Below are 23,781 nucleotides of genomic sequence, written 5' to 3'. Positions count from 1 at the left end.
ATGAAAACTTCGGCTGCAATCTTTCTATTATTACGATAAGAAGACTAAAGCATTAGGCCGCGTTTCTTTAAGCAGCGAGAGTGTAGCAAATTACGTCACGAGCAGTATTGGCTATTTAGAAATGGGTTTCAATGTGTTCGCTGTAAAGCGCTTCTCGAGCGCTGCGTAAAGAAACGTGACCTTACCTAAAGTGCTAGGAAAAGATGCGCTAATAAAACCGAACCCAACTGATAGTACTTAGCAGTCAAGAATTTGTACAAGATCAGTTGGTTCCAGAACAGTTGAAGTTTGTGTGGAAGGAAAAAGTACAGAAGAAATCGCAAATTTCCAAAACCTGCAACTACGGCTAAAGATTCAGTAAAAGTTTGCCTGCCAGAAGAGAAAGAACGTGACATGAAACATCTCAGCAAGAGAAACAGCCAACAGAAAACATGCAAAAGAGCAATGACGGCAAGGAATATACAGCTGTACAGAACAACAACATTGTTAGGAGAACAAGTACTGTACAAGAATAATAAAGACTCCAACCAGATATCTCACTTAAAAAGACTGAATGCGTTAAACAGGGGCCAGTTTTCTATAGTAAGTGTTTTCGGGAAGTCAACTTCCACTTATGCTGAATATGGGTAATAAAGAGGCCCTTTTTTCCATACCTATGTGGATTCGGCCAGGCCCACAATGGGGAAAGGTCCTACTAACAACGGGCCAGACTATCTATTAAAAATTTCTGGGAAGTTAACATGCCCGGATTCGATCTCGGGTCTTCCAAAGCGGTAGGATCCCGCTTTGTTGATCAGGATTTCAATTATAAACATTTACAAATAATTACAAAACATTGCAAAACTATGGCAAATAATACAATTGAAGTCTGTATTGTTAACAACAAATGATAATTGTTTAATGTTTTATTTTTTCATTTCATTATTGCTACGAAATCTGAATGGAACTTCACAGACCAACAGAAAACTGGTATCTTTAGTAAAAAAAAAAATACATTTTATTAGAAAATGAATTGGTACAAAATGATGACAGATAGAAAAAGCTACGACAGGATTAACAATTTAGTAACTTCACGCACTAGTTTTAAAAAAGGAAGGGACATTGGTGTACCTATTGTCAAGTTGCCATCGCTTTTCACTGTTCCCAAATCCGAAAAGGAAAACCTTTTTATAGCCAAGTTGCAACAATGTTCAAAAATATTCGACTTTATGGATCCAAGAGAAAATATACAGGAAAGAAATCTTAAAGCGGAGGTTTTAATGGAACTGGACAATTTCATAACGGATCCGGGTATCGAATTCTCTTTGGAGGTCTATCGGGAGATTATCAAAATGGTTTCCAACAATATATTCCGGATAATATATATCAAAAAAGACTATAACCCGGAACTAGATATAATAGAATCAGTTTCGGAAGCATCATGGCCACACTTACAACTGGTTTATGCATTCTTTTTGAAGTTTCTAAAATCGAATTACATCGATATAAACATGATGACACACGTAATGAATAAAAGTTTCATATCTCAACTGATCGACATGTTTAACAGTGAAGATTATCGCGAAAGAGAACAATTGCAGCATATCCTTCATCAGATTTACTTGAAATTTATATCTTTAAGAGAATTCATCAGGAATAAAATCAACGAAGTATTCTTGACTGTTATTCACGAATCGGAATATTTTAATGGAATCGCGGAGTTATTGAGAGTTTTTGTCAGTATAATCAAAGGTTTATCCATACCACTGAAGAAAGAGCATAAGGAATTTGCTGAAAGAACTCTTTTTCCTTTGGCCAAAACAAAATATTTTTCAAATTATTACGTTCATTGGACAAACTGTGTGTTTGAATTAATGGATAAAGATCCATCATTTACAGAAAGGGTGGTAATCACTTTGCTGAAATATTGGCCAAAAACTTCGATTCCAAAAGAGTTGATATTTCTAGACATTACAGAAGAGTTGATGAAATACATGAATTATCGAGAATCTCCGAAAGTTCAAGAAAAACTGTTCAGACAGATAGCTAATTGCATCGTTAGTTGCCATTGCCATATAGCACTCAAAGCTCTGAACTTGTGCAGAACCCAATATATAGCAGGATTAATTGAAAGAAACCCTCAAACCTTCATGGCAATATTAATTCCGTATTTGAACAAGGCATCGAAAGATCATTGGAATGAAACTGTTGTTGCTATGGCGCAAGAGCTTTTACACATATTCAGTACAATCAATGTCAAACTTTATCGTCAATTGACAAAACCATAGTAACGTACACGTGTATAAACATGTATAAAATTAATATTTTTAACTCTTAAATAATAAAATGTTGAAAATTTAAATGATCAGCAAATATGAAGTTCAATATCTTGTATACTTATGTTGTTTAATTAATATATAATAATCAATATTGAAGGCCGGATTATCAAGGCGTGCTCTCAGCCTGCCTCTTTAGAAAAACTTTAAGAATATTTCGGGGATAAGTCGGGTCCCGATCCTCATTACTCAACAGCCCCTTCGTGGGACTGGCCAAATCGACGACCATCTTGAAAAGCCTTCTTAGTGCTCATAGATGGAAAGAGTAAAGATATAACTGGAATACTTCAAAGCTAGTCATGTTTAGTTTAAAAATGTTATATTTAAAATTACAAAAAAATTCAATTTGTTTTTACTTGCACCTCTTATTTGTTCATCGTTGCCTTTTCATTTAAAAAGACGCGATTTTATAAGAATTTCTTAACCTTAAAGTAATGCTGAGTTTGTCAGCTAGATGGACGAAATGACTCACTTGTCACTCTGCCATTCTTCATGATCTTTAAAGGAGAAGCTTAGAAATGTAACGTATTTCATCGATTTCGATGAGCTATCGCATGGTTATTCAGAGATACTAATAAGTGTTTCCTATAAAGCCTGCATTTTATTTCAAAAAGTACCCTGCGGTTTTCGTACCCTGAACACTGGGAGTTCGCTGTGGGTTCCCTCTCGTTCGGACAGGCTGGCCATGTGGAGTTTTCCGGGTTTTCTTCATGTCTGTAACGCCTAAATAGGGGCCACTCTTCCTTAAAGAGACCTCCTGGAAGGCATCCCCCCTAGGCAGATCGCCCAAGTGTTGCGTTGCCAAAACTGAACAAACAAACATTAATTCAAAAAATCGTAATTTTAGGTTATGATGACGGATCAGGACCAGATACTGAAATAACAAATAATTTTCAAGTGTGTATATTACATTGAAAAACTGATAGTTTCTACAAAAATCTGTACGAGGGAGCGTTCAAATATAAACAGGAATTTTCGTGCTCTGTTCTTATAAAGAGTACGACTCATTAAACAAATACATGCATGTTTGAACTTGTTATTAGAGATGCTACCTACTTTTTTCCCATTTTAATTTGCTAAGCCTACATTTTGTATTTTTTTTAAGTAACTTCAATCACACAGGGATACACTGATTGGTTATGTAGACTTTATTATTGTATTCGGAAATGCTGTACTGTGTGAGGATTAATAAAAATCTCACACAGTGCAGCATTTCCGAATACAATAGGGAAGCGGGACAAAAAAGAGTAAAAGGAGGAAATAAAAGTTTTTCCTTTTCTGATTCCTTCTCGGCCATCTAGCCAGACATATATGCTAATAAAATGATAGTATTCTAGAAATACATGAGACATTTTCAGAATAATTAAATATCCTCAATAATAATGCAATAAAACAATCTCCGATAAAGTAATTACTTCATCACGTGATTACAAAATGAACCAATTTTTCTAGAGAAGCCGGAATCGAATCCTGGCAAGAGAGAAAATCCAAAATTTTTATGGCGTTCCGCCCTGGATATATCGGTCCCGTCCCTTGCAATCTGGTCGCTCCCATTGCGGGTCTAGTCGAACCTGTGCTAGATATGAAAAAGGCCCTCCTAATGCCTACATAGTAAAGAGTTAAAAATGAAGAAATAATTCCAAAAATGACATTAATTTTTCGTTGATCTCATCTATTTTCAAAAATAGAAAGAGGAAATCCAGGTGGGAAAATAAAGGAATTTGCCCGAGCGGAAATCGAACTCGGATTCTTTTAGTCGTAACACGACTCATTTTTATACAACCACCAGAGAATAGGACGGATGGCCGAGTGGTTAAAGTGGCAGCTTACCGCTTTGGGGGATCCGGGATCGAATACGAACGGGTCGAAAAATTTCCATAAATTTTTCGGGGGCGGATACATCGGGCCCCATCCCTCACTACCAGGCCGCTCCACTGTGGGCCTGGCCGTACCCATAATAGGCTTGCTAAAAGGAGGTCATCTTAGTGGGTGAAAAGATTTTTAAAAAACTCCAGAGAATATATTTTATAATGGTTTATATATACGCTTAAATTAATAAATAAAAAATTATAAAAATAAATAATAAAATACGACACGGACAATGAAAAATGTGAAAAATATTTTTTAAATCATGTGACCAACACGCATTGGGACAATGCTCCCGTTTTGCCATATTGTTTGCCATAGCCCTCTGGTGTCTGAATAATTTTATGTCAAAAGATATTAAAAAAAAAAAAAAATTTACTGTGTTTTACACAATACCGATTACTGTGTTACTATTTTAAAAAAATAAATAAATAATAGTGATGGCTTAATCTATAGCGTCAATATTTCCCTTTAGATCGATAATAAAATAATAATCCGTTAAATATTCCTATNATAGTAAATATATATATATATATATATATATATATATATATATATTTTTTTTTTTAAACCATTAACTCTTCCTTATACGATTCGATATGAATCAGGCCTATTTTTAAAATACGAAAAATTTTTCCTATTACAATTTCCATTCCATTCTCCAGCAAATTACAACGCGATTTTACGAAATAGAGCGTAAGAATTACAATAAATACGTCATCCGAACGGGAATATCACGTATTCGAAGTAGAATTATCCGAAAGGAAAATTATTTTAAAAATACATATTAGCTTATGTATATTATTATTTACAATCGATAATCTCTTATTTAAAAGAAAGAAAAAAAATTTAAGAAAATATTTTCCATTTTATATATATATATATAAAAATCGATCGTCGAAGATATTTCTCTCCAGGGAGCGCTGTTGATGGGAGTGTTTTCTTGCAGCCGAAAGTTTTTGGAATGATCGTTTGGTTCGATCATGAGCGCCGTTAAGAGCAGTAATACCAATTCTAGCACGAGAAAGCGATTGCTGAGACAAAGTAAATCGAGAAAAGATCATCCTGCATTAGATCTAGAGCCCACGACCGAAGATGAACTGCTACAGAAGGATTCGATTTCGCCAGACGACGTCTTGAGATTAACTAAAATAACGGAAAGTAAGTAGAACCGAGCTCATTTGACGTCATAAAAATCCTCTTAAAATAGAATAAAATAAGAAATTTAACGGTTTATAACGTAAATAATTAATATATAATTCTAATTCGGGTATAAATCCGCTTTGATGCATTTAAATAACGTGTATGCACGAGCCTATAGAAATTGGCTCGTTTGGAATGTAACCTCGATTCCGATTGGTTCTGTTAATAGGCTCCACTATAGGTGAGTTATGTAACCCAGCCAATGAGGGAAAGTATTAATTGTAAATAATTAATGACGATCTATCGACGGAGGCAGAGTATCGCTTATGGATTTCGGATCGTTTCGCCTCCGTCGATCGGAGCGGCGTCGGATCGAGATGCTTCGGGGGCGAAGATTTGCAAGTACGAGAGCGGAACCTTATCGGAGTTTTGGATCGTGCTCAGAGGAGTAAGAAGTCAAAGGAAACGTCGGTTCGTGTGCGACCCTTTGCAAGATGTGGCTCTGCATTAGACGGCTCGTCTGGTGTGTTAAAGTCCCTTGAAAATGGTTCGATTTAAAAGGGAAAAAATTCAAACTATTTCTCAAAATGATGCTGTTTTTCACTCTACTAGAGAGGGCTAAAAGCTCGTAAAATACAAAAACACCATTGTACTGGCTACTACTTGGGCAGATGCATATATGTTACACCACTATAGCTCACAATGGGTCACATGTAGACCATCTTTGACTTTTTACTCCTATAAGATTTCATCCATCTCATTCAGAACTGCATTTGTATGAATTTGTAGTCCTCTATGTGATTTTATAAAACCATAAACTAATTACATTTAATTTAGGCTGTAGAATTATGATACATAGTTACAATGGTAAAATTGCCGTTTCTTCCAATTTTGGGGCCCACCCAGACACGTACCCGGCGGTTAGTTCAATACATTTGTTAATTCGGACAAAAATGATAAAGATTTACCCTTCGTTGACATGCTTAACTGGAGAATGTAAACCTGTCGGGAAATTTTTATCAAAATTGGAGAACGCATTCACCTCTGATGCAAGAGAGAGATTTAAATTTGTCCTTGTGCATTTTTCTTGTAGTTTCTGATACAATCGTTATTGCCATTCGTGTATTTAGTTATTTACTTAAAGCTCTTCGCGATTTAAAAAAAAAAAATTAGATATTTTCGGTAAGATTCTCTTCAAAAATAACCTCTAAACGGAACTATAAATTGAATGAAAGTTATAAAATAACGTTATTACTTATATCCGATAAGATAATTTGAAGAGATATTTTTTTTCTTTATTGAAATTATGAAGAGAGAGAATTACTTTTTCTAGATTTCATATAAAAATTGCAATACTTTAGTTAGATTTAATCTGAACAAATGGCCATCGAAATCAATTGCAATCTTATGCAATAAATTCTTCGAAAGCATAATAGTGTAATTTCTGTTTCTACTATTTGTAATGCGTTCGACCTTTTCTTGATTATTAATTAATTAAGCAGGAAAGTCCGTGTTGAATATGGAAAAATATTATTAAATCAAACACATTTTTAAAGTATTTATGCTAATATTCTAAATTTCTTAATTATTAAAAATTCACATGATCAAATAATTTGAATTATTTGACTATTGGGATTTCTTTTACTATTTCTGCTCAGTATGGCCTAATGGGGCCTTTTTTTAAACTTGTGGATTCAGCTAGGCTCACGGTGGTAAGATTGGGTGACGAGGGATGAGGTATGATGTATTTTTTTGCCCACCTGGATTTAATCTGGGACCCTTGGAGAGATAGACCTTAATTGCCGATTAAGAGAGAACACTTTACTTTTTTTTTTTTTACTTTTTCTGCTCAATATGCACTAATGGGGCCTTTTCTTCAAGCTTGTGGATTGGGCCTGGCCCACAGTAGTGAGGCCTGGTGGTGATGAATGGGGTGTGACTTATCCTCGACAGACCATCCCCAAAAAGTTTATGCGATTGTTTTTACCACCAAGATTTGATTCTGGGAACCCCTGGAGAGGTAGACCGATACATTAATCACCAATTATTAGGATTATTAAATAATACATTTTAAATAATTTGGAAGTTCACTCGTGCGTTTTCTTTTATTTATTTACAATTGATATAACAATGTACAGACCTAGTTTTTCATTTAATTCGAAAGTTTGAATGATAGTTGGTATATTACGAAAGTTTACTCGAATGTGGAAGTACAAGATTTTTATATTGTTCACATGTAACCTATAATTTGTAGTTAATAGGGCGTGCATGTCCTACATTTTATTTATAAAGTTGTAAAGGATAAACATGATACACCTTAATAAATATACACACATCTCTCTTTTATGGTTTAAATTATTTATTTCGGTTTTATACGTTTACAGAATTACACCATTAAAGCTCACCTTTATAATTGTTTTTGTAATTAATCTTTAAATATATTAAATTATTTTCAATAAAATAAAAACTAATTGGAAATTATTGTTAAGGTCATTGATACTGTAATAGTTTTTCTTATTATTAATTCCACGTATCGATTAAAATTTGCATAACAAATTTTTTTCTGCCATAGCTTACGATCGCTATAGAATTCGTAATTAATATTCTTATAGTTAGCTTATAAGAAACGTATTATTGCTGGTAAGAGTGGCTTAGAATAAATTACGTAATTAATTAATTTAATTAGTAGCCTAATTATAGTTTGACAAATGTGGCAGTAGGTATTTGGATGATTACCAATAAATTAGACTTGTTGCTTGCTTGTGTGTACTGTGTTTTTAATCTCGTAAGATGCATGAATTCTGTAGGAAAAATATATTATTTAGAGTATAAGAATCGTCTTAATTTTCTGATAAATTTTCAAGTATGTTAGTGTCTCGTAAGGCAAAAAAATACTGCATATAGAAAGCTTATAGCAGGCCCTACAGATCAGACTGCATTTTCATAAGAAATTGATCAGAAAGAAGCCTGCAGAATAATCAAAGGCTTGCTATTAAACTAACATTCCATAAAGTTCTCTCTAGAGGCTGAATATAATAATTATTCTCTTACTTTTTGCATCTTTCCGTCTAAACATTGCCATCAGAAGTAGTTCTAGATGTAGGCCTATAAGAGTTTAATAGCAAGCCCTTACTTATTCCACAGGCTTCTTTTCAATTCACATGCAGCCATTTCTGCTCTGGTCCTTCAGGCTAGCTTACTGCCTTCTACACTCAAAGGAACAGATCTGGAATTGTTGCGTGCTAAATCGGCAGACCCAATTGCAGGTTATACTGTTGGGAAATTTAATTTTATTTATATGTAAGTGATGTAAATATTTTTCTATATATAAACATGGAAACTCTTCTAATATTTAAGAGCCTGTAAAAATTAGATGTTCCTAAATGACTGAATTTATTTATTCCTTTTTTTTCTCTTTAAATCGGTTGTCAGATGAAGAAATATCACAGATTTTTCACAAAATAAAGTTAAAATAATGGGAAAACACATGCAAAGGTGCAATATTTAATTAAATTTAGATCAGAAATGTGATTGCTTTACTATAGCATTAAACAATTTCTAATTATTGATTGTTGTTTGTGACGGCAGTATACCTACCTTTTGAAAGGCTGAATTTTGTAACTTAATTGCAATTATAACTCTAATCCAAAAATTGTCTGTCATTTAGGTAGAGTTAACAAATCAGGCTTTGGTTTATTGCATGTTTATATTATTATTTGCTGATTTTGACACACATTTCTGTTTTGTTGTGACACATGCGTAATTACAGTATCGTTTACCACAAGAATTTTTTAAAATAGGTTTTTGATGCACTTTCATAATAAAATTAGGACAGTAAAAACAATTTTAAATTAAAGACAAAATTGTTTTACTTAATGTTTAATTAATTTACTGAATTATGGTCTTACAATTCTTGATATTTGACCTCTCATACATTTGCAGTCCCATAAGATTGTAGTACTATATTGTAAAATGGGATATTTTCATGAAAAACCTTTGGGGATATTTTCAGTATGGAAGGAATGTTTGTTAAGGAACTTGGTGATATTCATATGTACACTGTTTTGGCTGTTTATTCAGTATGGGTACACTACAATATCCCATATAACTTTACTAAGTACATATATTAGTGTTTGTACAAAATATAAATCAGAGAATACACTGCAGACTTTAAGGAATGAGTGACTTTATATCAAAATGTGAGTTTTATAGTGCTTGTACCCATATTAATTATAAAATATCATTCATAGAGACAATTTGTACAAAAGTGTTTATATTTTTCAAATCAGTAATAAAATTCTATATTTTCGTTGCACGGAAACTAATATAAAATTCTGTTTTTCAGCATATATTAACACCCAGTTAGCCTCATTAAGTCATCCTAGTTTCCAATACTGATAATTTATTCTTTAACCTTGAGAAAGTACAGCAACAGATGCCTGTAAAAGAATAATAAATGAGACAACCTGTTGCATCTATTTTTGGCATCGATACTTCCAAAACTTACTTATATAACCAGTAAGATAAAACTGAATTTTTTGAGATAACCTATTACATAATTCTCTGTTAACCTGATTCATTTTATTTGGGCTTCTTGTTCGTTTAATTTTTTTTTTTTTAATATAAAATTGGCTCAGAAAAATCAAAATTCAATTGCTTAATCGTTAAACGTTATTGCTCGAAATTTCTATCATAAAAACTATGCTAATGTATTAAGAAACAAAGCTTAATCTCTCTCGTTTCTTTCTATTCTTATATTTATAACTCTCAATAATCATTCGCATCCTCGTTTAAAGAATAACTTATATTTTTTTATAGTGCCTGGATTGTTTGTGAATTTCTTATTCATTTTCCTTAACTGCAATTTCATTGTTTCTTACATTAAATATCAAATAAAATAAGGCAAATATAAATTTAGAAGTTTTTAATATAATATGATCAGTAAGCATATAAAATTAGAGTTTTTTCCTCTTTGTGATGATACGAGAAAGGTTTTTTGAATATAAACAATACAGAGCAGCTTGGAAGGCAGTTAACTGAGATATATATTTTAAGAACGGTTAAATTGGTTTGGAATGGTTGCTTGTTGTTATGATTCAGTTGCTTCCGATAAAGAAATGGAACTGTGAATCTTGGTTAACTGAACTTTGGGCCACTGCATGGGTGTATGGGGACAGTAGAAGTGTATGTAAACAGGATGATCCAGAAATATTGTGTGTGTGTATGCATGCACACGCGTGCACACACAAAAATGCATCCATTTTATTTTTAGATATCATTTCTTTTATTCTATATCTGTCACTAGAATTGATAAGTGAATTTTATGTAATCTCAAGATCATTTAGACACTTTATCAACATTACAAAATTGATTGATGCGTTCCCAACCACCATAATTATTATAATCTATCATTTTATTCGGCGACAAACTCTCATATTAATTTTCATTTGGAAATTTTCTTTCAATTTTTATGATCTACAACATATTTTAATCATCAGTTTTTTTTTTTTTTTTTTAAATAAATAGTTTAAAATTTAAAAAAATGGAATATAGAAAATAGAATTTTATTCATAAGTAATGTATAGCGTCAATACACATAAAATATTTAAAATATCAGTTTGCGTTCTCTTGTTTTATTATTATATATTTTGATTTTTATTTTAATTTTGCTCATGCCTTATTTAATAAAATCGATTTAATACTTCGTTCTTGTCGTCAAGGATGATTATTTTTCTTGTTTTAATTACTTTGTTTTTGCGTAGTCGCGGTAGATCAAAAAGTATACTTAAAAATCCATTAAATAATACCAGAAAACATGTTATAATCGACATTTATCTGCTGTGGAACTGTTAACCATGTACTTGCTTAACATAAGCAGGAAACATTCTTTTTTTAGTAAAATGTAGCCGGATTTGTGGACATGCTTGGTTATTTTCGAGACGATGAGGAAAATCTATCCTTTGTAAAATTACAAGAGGTGGATTTTCCTTTTCATTACCTATTTCTCGGATTTCTGTTGTCATTTTGTGCATTATTTTTGAATGATCGTTTGCATTAAACTTCAAATAAAGTAAAAATTTATTTGAATCGTTTCTAAATACACTTATTAAAAATTAACATCAAATATTTCTTGGAATACGTCAACTGTAATTTTTTTCTTTAAAATTTGTATCAATAATCTTGATAAATGACTATGAAAGCTTGTTAAAGTCTGTCGAGAATTGAATATTCTAGATTAATTTGATATTAAAACTGATTTTTTTTATTATTATTGTGATAGATTATGTAGTATTAAGCTTCTAATTATAATTTTTACAGTATTTTTCTTTAAAACAATTGCATTTATATTATAACAACACATACATTTTCTGAGATATAAAGGTTTAAATTACCATGAATTTAACGTATGTTTGGATTAAATTTTCTATAAATTCTTGGAATCCAATGAGGAGAGGGATCGGAATCTGTTGTAGAATCGACACATCGTCTAAAATATCTTTATTTTAACGAGTGCTGTATCAGAATCTAGCAATGACACAGTTTACTTGTTTCTATTTAATGATCTTGTTCTCACGGGAGTGTTATTTAGGTTCGTGTTGCAGAATTTTTTCACTAATTTGCACTGTTTGTTTTGCAAAACTGGAAAATGCAACATAAATTATTCAAAGGATTTTAAGTGGTTTGTTTTGGCCCCGAACGTCAATTTAGTAATTGTTTTCTCGGTTTAAATTTTCTTATGCAAAATGAAATGCAGTTTTTAATTATTTAATGGCAGTATATTTTGAATGTTTTTAATGATAATAATAAAGGCACCTTGATTATTCGTTATTAGTAATGGTAGTTAAAGTTTAAAGAACGCTAATGTTTTCAACCCAGTTGACGGGCAGTCCTCTGGTGTAGATGGTAAAAAGCAGAATTTCAATGTTGGGAGTAAGAAAAATGGGATAGATTAAACACGTGGAGGGAAGTGGAGTACAATAGCAGTATCCGAACGGTTATAAATTTCACTCTTCTCCATAGTGTTTATGTGGGAGGGGCTAGAGTTGGTTCTGATGATCTTGGCTGCCTGCCAATCTACCTCTGTACCAGGAAGTTACGTGAAGGAGAATAAAACTAGCAGATTCTCTTCTTTTAATATCATCATTTAGTGATTTTTTCTAATTGAGGGATCTTTTTAGATATATGTTAGGTTGATGCCAGTCTCCTTGTTTATGACCAGAACAATGTACACCTAATGCTCCATTTTTCATCCGTCAATAAGGAGTTTTAAATATTCAAAGTGATTTTTGTCTAAATACAAAATATAAAGTTCACTCAAAAACCGAATAATTTAATGATGTATTTTTTTGATACATATCCCTGTCGTTAAGCAACACATACCTGTATTTTCATCCTGCAGAATTAAAGATATAATTTTTCATTCTCTCTGAATTATAAACTTCATTTATTTTTATTTAGTTGTAAGTGATTTTGTGGAGCAAAATAATTTATGCTGGAGGAAAGCAAATTTAACGAGTTTGTGGCCAACTTTCAAATAATAAACACTACTAATTGGTTGTTTAAAATTATTATTTATCACCCAATTATTAACTAACACTTCTCTTTTGTTTACAAATCCAACTGTTTCAGCTTTTAATCTTCAGGATAATGTTCTTCCATAAAACAATGTAATCGTTGTCTGTAATCTATGAACGTTATCTACTTTTTATTATTGTAGGGCTATTTTAAAGCCTAATATTAACGTATAAGTGAACGTTGCTGTGTGTTTTTAGACGTAATGCAGCGATAAGTATTTGCGTACCTAAACAAGAGTATGGCATCTATGAAGTTTTCAGCCCCGTTAAAATTTTATGGGACTTGTTAAGCACATACCAGTAATTGAAAATATATATTTCATCATTCGATTCTGCTTTTAAGTAGGACTTAAATACTATTTTAAACTGGTAATTTTCTGATGTTTTTCCTAATTACTTCATAAAGTAATTAAAGATATTAAAATATAATTACAGTTTACTATAGAAATTACTTTTAATTATTTTATTTTTATGTAAATTGTACAGAGATAAATTAGAAATTAAATTTGCTAATTTTCTAAGCTCTCTCAGCATAATATAAATGCTATATTTTTAGTAAAGTTCTAGCTAAATGGCTGAAATTTTAATCATTTTTTTACACAAGTGTTTATGAAATTCCACTTTATACTAAGTATATTTAGTAAAAAGTAGCATTTACATCTATTTTAAGCATTAATGTATGCAAAGTGATTAAAATTACAGCCATTCAAATGCATAAATCATTTGTTTTTTTTTAATATAAACTTTTGAATTTCTAGGAATTTTACATAAGAAATTGGCAAGAATTACAATTTCCTTATGATATAATACATTGATAAGGAAGAAAAATTTTATCGTCTAACATGACGTAAGAATGAGATGATGTTTTGATTACAAAGATGATACATAAATTATACATTAAATGCTTACTCAACATATGTTAAATCATTTTCTAAATTTAAACAAGAAACCAAGCTACAATTCATTTCCTTATTGATGTTCTCGATCATTCATACGTCGTACTTCTGTTTTCCTTAATTAGGACATTGGCCTACATTGATAAAAGCTGACAATTTACAAATATATTGTCTTTACCAGACATTTGAGTGCATAGAATTAGCATGATACCTTCCGAAAAAAGTTGCAAACCTAATGGGAGGAAAAAAATGCCCATTTCTCCATTTGTTTTAATTGCGGTAGTTGGATTTTGGGGGCTGGAAGTCTCAGAATACTGCCAAACTTCAATAATTAGTCGACTACAGAATAACCGCATGTTACGCTAATCGATCTTGAAAAAGTATTTCTGAAAAATTTGCTTTTATGTAATGATTTTCAATAAAAGTTTCGGCGAAAAATTATTGAGACGATCTCCATTGTGCGGTTTTATAGTTCTCGTACTTTCACGGAATGACAGGCTAATGTACGACGTCATTTCCATGGCAACCGTAAAACACAAAGTGACTACAGATGATAGTATCTTTACTAAATCTTTACTCACTTTTTTCTTACCTTACATAATTTAATCTCCTTTTAAATAAAAAAAAAATGGCGTAATGTTTAAATATTTATAAATTATTTACATGAAATTATCATCCCGAACTTTGACTCGCTGCGAACTACGTGTAATTAAGTATTCTTGTTTAATCCTTCTTTGTAAGTGGCTTATTGGGAATGTAATATGAACAAAGGTTTCTGTAGAAATTAACTAACAAGTATTTAAATAAATTATTAAGCTCTGTTTGTTAATTATAATTAAAATTTACTTCTTTTTATCTTGGTATTAATGATTTATTAATCTGTATGCGTTTTTTTTTTTTATAGATTATTTATGTTCTCCAGAAGCAAATGTCTATGACATTGATTTTACACGTTTCAAAATCAGAGATATGGACACTGGAACAGTATTGTTTGAAATTGCAAAACCACCACCTCCAGGTAAAGTTTTTTTAGATTTATTTAATATTTTAAAGTTACAATTAGAAGAAAAACATTTGATGGCTTAATTAATGTTTACTAGAACATTTAGTCAGAGCCATAATTATAGAATTTGGAACATCGAATCTTTCAAATGATTTTTACAGATCACCGATGAAGCGGCAAAACGAAAAAAAAAAAAAAAAAAGCTATGTTTGTCTTACTTTCCTGAGTTTTTCCCAGAGAACTAAGGCAGAATAATCAATTCTTTTTTTCTCTCTATCAATAAAGTTTGCCATATTACAATTCAGATTATCAAAGAAGGAAAGTAGAGTAATTTGAAGTAATTTTGACCATAATTCACATCGTTTAAAAATCTATTCTTAGTTATTTAAACAAATATCCTTTCTTGCTATAAACTACAGCTTTGAAAATAAACTTAACTGTTCAATTTTCATCAAATAACAAAATTAACTCATTTATTTTTGGAAAATTGTAATAATAATTTATGTGAGATAGATTTTAATTCCTGCGAGTCGTTAAAGAGCGCAGTTTATTTCTTTTTTTTTTTTACAATCATTGAGATTACTGGAGTTAAAATGCAAATTGATCTAAAAGAAAATGAATGCGTATTATCACATTATCTACAAAGTATTAAGCGAAAACCGATGTCAAAAGTGTAATTGAACGATGCAAATATGCCCCGTCGATCAATACTTTTTCACAGTTTATTGCATAAATAAGAGATTATCGTTGAATTTATTGCATTCTGCAGATTTTATTCCTTTAAATTGAATATTAGTAAGGATTGTAATCAGATTTTCTTCATACGTAAATAAAGTTATAAAATTTTAAATAAGAATATTGATTTTCTTAACAATTTTTTAATAGCTGAAATGGAATTTTTTTTTAACGATTGTAATTGGAAAATTATTTATAACTAAATTTTAAAAGGTAATTAAATATACACTTTGGTTTAAAGACAGTTTTGTTATTAGTAAATTATTTATAAAATAATTACAGAGTTGTATAAGTTACATTGTAAAATAGAACAGCATCTGGTATTTTAAATAACCTCGGTCGTGTATAAAACAAACACCAGACATACAGGCGCTTTGTGACACTTACTGGATCTTACTGTACACTTCGGACTTGGGATTCATTTTGGAATTTTTATCCCTTCCTTAGCCAACCATTCACAATTTCCCTTATCAAATTACCAACAAATTTACATTTAAATACTATTAAAACTTTAATTTGTACAATTTGGGGTTAGCATTGCTTCTCTCTACCTTTCTTCATTTGCTTTTGTGTTTCTTAAGTCTGGTATGTCTGAATCAATGACAACTTACTCTACTAATATACTCTAATATTCAGTTTTGTATTCAAGTCTAACATTGTTTCGATACATTAAACATTAAACTTAATTGATATGTAGATTGTCAAATTTTGTAGTTAAAAGTATATCTACAAAAAATTAATTTTAATCATCAAAACATGCTCACGTCAAGGTATTTTTAAAGCTTAAATGACTTAATTAATTGCCACTTATTTAATTATTATTGATAAATCAGCATTTTTACAAATAGTTAAGAAATGTTGGCTTGCATAATCATCAATTTTAAGAAACTTTAATTGAAAAATTCTATTTGCTTTTAACATTTCAGTATGCGGACTTTAATAATGTGTTTAATGCGGTTGCACTTACATAATCAAATTTACTTCTGTTAATGTGTCACTTATCCAATTAAGACAACTCATATTATACATCATGCAGCTAAATTAGTATCTTGCGGAGAAGCAAACAAATTAAATACTTAGAAAATATAGAAATGAATATTTTAGATTATGATTTTTCCTTTTAGAATGCATAAAATTAATTTTCGGTTGCTTTTTTTTCATCTCTTTCTCCGTCGTAATGTAACATGGGAATTGAAAATGGAACAAATTTATTTTTAAAATGACATTAATGCATAAATTTGAATAATGAATTTGTTGATTGAAAAATTAATTATTTTTATTTTTTTTTTCTCCTTTCTTAATTAAATGAATTTATTTAATTTTTTTAAGATTGTGTGCCAAGGTCTGCTTTTATATTAATTGTTTCTTAAGTAATTTTGATTTAGTTTTATTGAAATCGAAATATTTTACAGATGATGATGATTGTACAGATGAAGATCAGGATCAAGAAGATACAGATCCAAATGCCGGTAGATTTGTACGCTACCAGTTCACTCCCCAGTTTCTAAAATTGAAGACTGTCGGTGCAACGTAAGATTCGGAAATTCCTTTCTTTTTTGGACTTTTTTTTTGTTTTTAATTACATAAACAACTTCCATTTTTCTTTCAGAGTGGAATTTACAGTGGGCGATAAACCTGTCAATAAATTTCGCATGATTGAAAGACACTTTTTCAGAGACAAGCTGTTAAAAACTTTTGATTTTGAGTTCGGATTTTGCATTCCTCACAGCAAAAACACGTGCGAGCATATATACGAATTTCCTACTCTTAGTTCTGAAATTTGTGAGTATTTCACTTCTCCAAACAAATTAAAATATTTTGAAATTAATCCATTTTTCTTTCATCAGGTGAAGACATGATTAACAATCCATTTGAGACACGTTCCGACAGTTTTTATTTCGTGGACGACCGGTTGATAATGCATAACAAGGCAGACTATGCATACAATGGAGGTTTACAACAATGAATTTTCATGAGCAACATGTTGCACCGTACTCGTTTGTAAGTCTTCAGGGTCCATGCTTTATCACAATGTAACACTAGGCATTTATAAAAAAGAAAACAAAATGTCTGTTTATCCCTCAGTGTTACTGGCACTGCTCAATTACATGTGGAAAAAAAAAAAGCCAGAGTTTTGTAAAGTGTTGTAGAGGACATATTTTTGTGCCCACCCTTACATTCCAGAACAAATTAGAAACAAAAATTTCAGTAAAAAATGATTTGGTTTCGAGTAACATTTTACAGAATTTAAAAATCAAATTTCGCCACGGACGTAGTGTTTAAAGTGTGGTTTGTCCCGTACACTCACTAGTCGACTTAAACTTGTTTTTGAGGAGGGATTTTATTTCGCGTATTATGCCATTTTTTTTTTTTTTTTAATTTATTTCCTAGACAAAAGATTTATATAAATATATCTTATGTGTATATAGGTATGCGCTCCATAAATTATTACATATTTAATTGAGCATATTGCAGTAGATTTTTATGTCATGTATAACTTATAAATATGCATATACAGTATACATACGTAGTAAATATTTAGATTAGACGTCTGATATCATTATGTATTTAAGCATTAAGATGTATTCTCGTTACATGTTTCATCGAATGTATATCTGGAAGTGCCTGAAGGCTGTCTATATGTATATAAGTAGATAATTGGCTGAAAGACTTTAAATTTTAATTTAAAATCATGCCGATGATTGAGCATAACATACACAGGCTTTGAGTTGTTAATTAGATTTTTTTGTATTAATTAAATTAAAAGGTTTTTAATAGAAAGACCGAGAAAATTTTATGACAAAATTTTGAAATTTAAAAATATTTCGGTGCCAATGTAATTGGTGTTTGATTTACAACAGAAGTAGATTTTTTAACTTGACGAATTGATAAATAAATAAAAAATTTTGCTAGCGACTGTCTTCGTAGGTCACGATCATCTACCAAAACCAAAAAAAAAAAAAAAAAGTAATAAAAATTAGTTTGATTTTTAAAACGATATCAAGGGAAGTTTGAAATTCTGCAAATATGCTTTAATATTCAAGTTAACAATTATCAGTTTGTCTTACTTTAAGTTAAAGCTGCTGATTTGCCGCAAAATTCGATACTAAGACAAGTGTCGAGATGGTGAGCGAAAGTTTATGTAAGCTATCGCAGAATATTTTTTATCAAATTTAATTCCAACAAGAGAGTAAACTTGGCAATCGGATACTCCGAATTTTCATATCATAAGCACAATCAGTAGTGTGTAGAATATTATGTAATTATAGTTTGTACAGATTATTGCTTGTTTTCCAATGAACGTACTGGATTTCTGTTGCTGTAATTTAAATATTTAAGGAGAAAAAAAAGAACTTTAAATGCCTTCCATCTGTTGTGTAATTGTTCTGTGATATGAAAGGAAAGTAATGTTGGAGCAAAAGTATGATTCTACATGTGTGCCATGTATAATAAGTTTATAATGTTTATGTTAATTACTCATTTTTCTCATTATAGAGATTGCTTTGATATATATGATTTACAAATTTCTTGCATTTATTTTTGATTAGAAAAAGTGAATATTGCTTACTGGCATTTTTGGACATTCTCGGCATGGTTTCGTAGAGTTACCACCGAAATTTGTCTATGTCCGACACTGTTGCGTGTGTTTTTAATGTTGTTAGTTGTCGGATCTATTGTTTTTTTTCGCTCTACTCATCGAGACTTGCACACGGTTTAATCATCAATGTGTACATATGTCTTACGAAGAAAAATTTTTTAGTCAATTACACCAGCAAATTTTATCAAAGTACTGGCTCACTGCCGGGCAGTCGTTATGTTTGGTTTACGACCTGCAATGACGAATAAGCGAGATTGGAAGCACCGCAGCTTGTCGGCTATCTGCAACCAATGCATCAAAAAAAAGAAAAAACAATAGAAAAACAGTTTAAAGAAAACTTTTTCTTGTATGTAGCACTGTACAATTTCCTGTCAAAGATCGTTGCAATAAAACTTTCCACTGCTAAAGTTTTCCATATTTTTTTTCTGATTTACATCTTATTGTTTCATACAGAACCAATTTACATTAGATAAGACTTGTAAACATGGAGCCATAATTCATACACCATTGAAAGACTTTTTTTATACATAATATAGGAAAAAATTATTTCTTTAGTCCAATATCTTGCTGCTTACATCGAATTTTCATATTTTACATACTCCTTTTATATATAAAACTAAAATATTTGCAAAGGTATCGCATTACATGCAGCAAAACACTTAACATTCATTGACTCGATTTAAAATAACATGAAATTTTAATAGATGCATACATTAAAATGGCAATTTTATCTTTATCCCTGACTCATCTGTCAGAATGCAGCAGATAAGATGCGTGTGAACACCTTCTTTCCTATAGATAGCCACGGCAACATACAATTTGTCATCTGGGCATTGAACCTTCCAGGCCGCGTGCGGAGAGTTCGGACCCGAGTCCCTTCCGGAAGTGGCTATGGACGCGCACCTGTCCGGATCCACTCTATATCCGTCAAAGAGGGGGCTACACTTGCCCAGTTCCACTTCGGTGAATCCCGGATTCTTGTCGGACAGAGCTAGAGGGAAGGAAACATTCGCACCTCAAACAAAACCATTCGTTTATTTGCAAAAGTTAGCCTCTCACCTGTGAGGACGTGGCCCTTCGGACAGCTCCGCAGGTCCTCGTATCCCACGTGAAGCAGCTGCGACTGGAGCGGGTCCACGATGTTTTTGTTTTTCCACCTCAGGCATTTGATTTTGTCAATGTCGTCAAAGTCGTGTTTATCGTCCCTGAATTAACAAAAAAAAGCCATTTTTTGATGCTAAATTACCTCAAATTAACTTATAAATGAGCCTTTCCAGCATAGCAATAGAGTTAAACAGTGAAGCTTCCATTGCAGTCACTACATTACAGTAATTGGTCTAATTATATAGGGATAATTTTGAGAATTTCCCCAATTTATTACTACTAGAAAATTAATAACCGTGAATAATGTAATGCCTAATCTTTTATTCTTCCTGGTATTTATGGGGAGGGGTGTAAGTCAACGATCGGAAGCGACCACACCCTTTGTTCTAGTTGGAAAATTAAAAATGTTAATAACTACTAATATTTTTTTTAACTTTTATAACAATGTATTCATCTTTTTCCCTAAAAAAATATATTTTTCTTTGTTTAAATCAATTAAAATCGTTATATCGTGACATCTCTATAAGCGGGGAGGAAAAAATAGCGTATTGCTATCGATCGTTTTTTGTCTACATGTATTTGTGGGGAAATTTCCCTCGTAGGTTACAGGTAATTGCTCTTTTGGGGAAATTTCGGTAGTTTTTACTGTTTTTTCCTTATTATTTACAGAATTTAGTAGTTGTTTAGTAAATTACCTCGAATAAGCTGATAATTTGGGGAAATTTCCCTAAGTAATAATACAATTTCGGGATTTGCATTGTATTAATGCTGAGGAGTTTCGAAACATTTGGAATTTAGGGAAAATTTCGAACTACAATAGCGTACAATTCCGAAAAAAAATTAGTTTGTGGGGAAATTTTTAAATAGCTTTCATGTAGTTCTTTTATTAGGGGAAATTTCAGAACAGTTTGCGTTCAGTTGTTTATTCTAGAAATGTCCCTATTTGGTCTTATGATAAGTCGATTTTTACTTGTATGCGGCCCGGGTAGACTGGGCCCCTTTTGCTTCATAGTAAAAATAATTGTTGATTTTTATAGGAGTAGGAACCACTACGAGCCGGAGAAAATTCCCTGCTTTCTCCTCTCGCGACGGCTCTGTTTTTCCCCAGAAAAACTGATCGATAGGGAAATTTACGACATTTCGGGAAAAATTCGTTAACTGATAAGAAAATAGATTAAATTACTTACCAGATACCCACGATGAATCCATTTTTAAACGAATTATCGTCTTTGTTGCAGTCAACTTTCCAAATCTCCTGGGGGGAAGGATTCTCCATATCTTTACCATCAGTTTCATAAACTATATAATTGATGCTCTCCCTCCATTTCTACAATGAAAGATGAATGAATCCTTAAGAAATCTGTGCCCATTCGTGTATAGAGGCACTACAATTCTACAATCATATTTTTGAAATTTCAGCATTAATTTCCCACTACCGGTCGAACAGATAACGCCATCGAACACTAGTAGCGGGTTCGCACCTTACCAACGGGTTAACCACGTGTTTTCCGGGTTTTTTCCCTTTATCTAAGGGGCAATCTTCCCATAGAAAGTCCTCTGAGAGGCACACTCATGGCAGATCGCCCATGTGTATGCTGCATTCCCTTACAGAAGAGCGTCTTAAGTATCTACAGTATAAATCTAACAAGAAAAACGCAATATTTGAAGGAATTTCTACAACATTGCTGAAAATTTACCATGTCTTACCTTAGAAAATGATTATATATATATTTAAGAATACGCAAACAATGGAAAATCTCTTCAGCAACACGAAATATACACACACTTAAATTATATATCTATACCATAAACGAAAATGCCCCTCAAACTATAAAATCACTTACAATATAAAAATGGGTATTGATCTTCCATCTGTAATTTTCGGTTCCCTCGTGGCACAAACTACAACTCGAATTACTTTTGTTGAAGCTGAAAGGCCCACAAGATGGATTCGAGAGGCAAGCCGCTGCACAGTAACTGAGAGTTGGAGCTTGAAGATCATCCAATTGATCTTCTACGGAGCAGGTCTGGTTGTTACTAATCCGACGATAGACCTGTGGATGATAACCCTGTTGGCTCCTACTGAACACTGTAATCAGTACCAGCAAGTGTTTAAATGTGTGCCACATCTTGCAATTGGCTAAATTTCTTTGCTTATTTATATTATAGGTTGGTTGGGTGGAGTTTTTAAAGTGCGGAAACCGTTAAGTCACGCTAATTCTTCATTAAAATGTTTTAATAACAATAAACTTCACCCCTTTTTTAGGGCTGTTGCAAGCCTTGATATAGCGTTTTCGCTATAACAAGAATGCTATTTCCTTTACACGCTCGCATGCTCTACTGTGCTATTTTTACTACTTACCTATATTTTAATATCGAAATTTCTGAAAATCATTTATTATTATTTCAGGTTACGAATCGATGTGGATTTTAAAAGCGGGAACAAAGGTCAAAGGTTATTATTCGTTCATTAATCTAACCGGTTAATGTGTAGTACTGTAGATACTTCGAAAAAGTTTTTGACTAAGTTTCCATTTGAAATGAAGTGCTATTGGTTTGCACGACACTTAAGCACCCAATACGGTTGGATGACCAAGCGGTTAAGGCATACTACTATGGGAACATAGGGCCCACCACTGCCCGAGCAGATAAAATCGTAACACTGGTAGTTCACGAGGATCCCGGGCCACGATTGGATAAAATCATCGATAGTTGGTCGCGGGTTCGAACTTCACCGACGGTCTGGCCATGTGGAGTTTTTCGGATTTTCTTCACGTTTATAACACCTAAATAGGACCAGTTTTCCATGAAAGACCTCCCGAGAGGCATTATCCTTCAGCAGATCGTCCACAGATTGGCACATTGCCCATGTGTTGCGTTTCCTACTCTATCGATCCTGATCCTAATCCCGAGTAACTCGGGATCGAATCTGGACGAACAATCCCAGAAATTTTTCATGAGCAGTTGTGGCTACGTGCCATATTTATATAGTCATAGTTTATATTTTTAAATATAATATTTCCTTTGTCTTTATGTCTATTGTCTTTCCTTCTGGAACTTTCACCCGACTTTTGTTTAACGGCGTAACAGCAGGTGACCCTTTAGCAACAATGGGAAGGTTGCGAGCGACCCTCAGGGTATAACGGTGACCAACGAGGGCATTCTTGAGGTAGAACGAGACAGGAAAAGACGTGTAGAGAATAGTGATGTGCCGGATCGTTAAAAATGTATATCCGCGGATACGGATACGGATACGGATCATTAGTGTCTAGATCCGCGGATACGGATACGGATACGGATCTCTACTTTCGTACTCAGTCGGCGCCGGTGCGTGTGACCTTGGACCGATAGTTGACGCTTTGCGTTAATAACGCGACGTGTTTTGACTTGCACTGCGCATGTTTTTGTTTATAGTGTGAAAGTGTGCTAAATTAGAATTCACCACAAAGGCAGACAGGATAAAGTAACAAAAGTTGATATAATTTTCCAATTAAGCTATTTCGCGTCTTTATACAGATTCTATTTCGGGGGATTCCAACTTCACGGT

General features: G+C 32.3%; 2 protein-coding genes and 1 pseudogene across 2 annotated transcripts; 2 read left to right on the top strand and 1 right to left on the bottom strand.

Annotated features, from left to right (window-relative positions):
- The first annotated feature begins 933 nt into the window (after positions 1-933).
- On the top strand, positions 934-2,344 carry LOC111629077 (annotated as a pseudogene).
- Positions 2,345-5,080: 2,736 nt separating this feature from the next.
- Positions 5,081-18,527, top strand: LOC111629273 (protein unc-119 homolog B-like). The gene is made up of 5 exons (XM_023373157.1): positions 5,081-5,342; positions 14,699-14,812; positions 16,945-17,062; positions 17,142-17,314; positions 17,380-18,527. Exons 1-5 carry the CDS (start codon positions 5,165-5,167, stop codon positions 17,496-17,498), a joined length of 702 nt encoding a protein of 233 aa, XP_023228925.1. The 5' UTR covers positions 5,081-5,164; the 3' UTR covers positions 17,499-18,527.
- Positions 18,528-19,588: 1,061 nt separating this feature from the next.
- On the bottom strand, positions 19,589-22,363 carry LOC111629000. The gene is made up of 4 exons (XM_023372868.1): positions 22,079-22,363; positions 21,422-21,561; positions 20,190-20,335; positions 19,589-20,121 (listed from the first exon to the last, which is right to left on the bottom strand). The coding sequence occupies exons 1-4, from the start codon at positions 22,361-22,363 to the stop codon at positions 19,844-19,846; spliced, it is 849 nt and encodes a 282-aa protein (XP_023228636.1). The 3' UTR covers positions 19,589-19,843.
- Positions 22,364-23,781: the final 1,418 nt, after the last annotated feature.

Source organism: Centruroides sculpturatus, unplaced genomic scaffold, assembly GCF_000671375.1.
Source record: "Centruroides sculpturatus isolate CEXI.00-Female unplaced genomic scaffold, Cexi_2.0 scaffold51, whole genome shotgun sequence".
In the NCBI taxonomy this organism is placed as follows: Eukaryota; Metazoa; Arthropoda; class Arachnida; order Scorpiones; family Buthidae; genus Centruroides; species Centruroides sculpturatus.
Note: the sequence above shows the minus strand (reverse complement) of the source record. Positions and strands in the feature narration are given on the sequence as shown.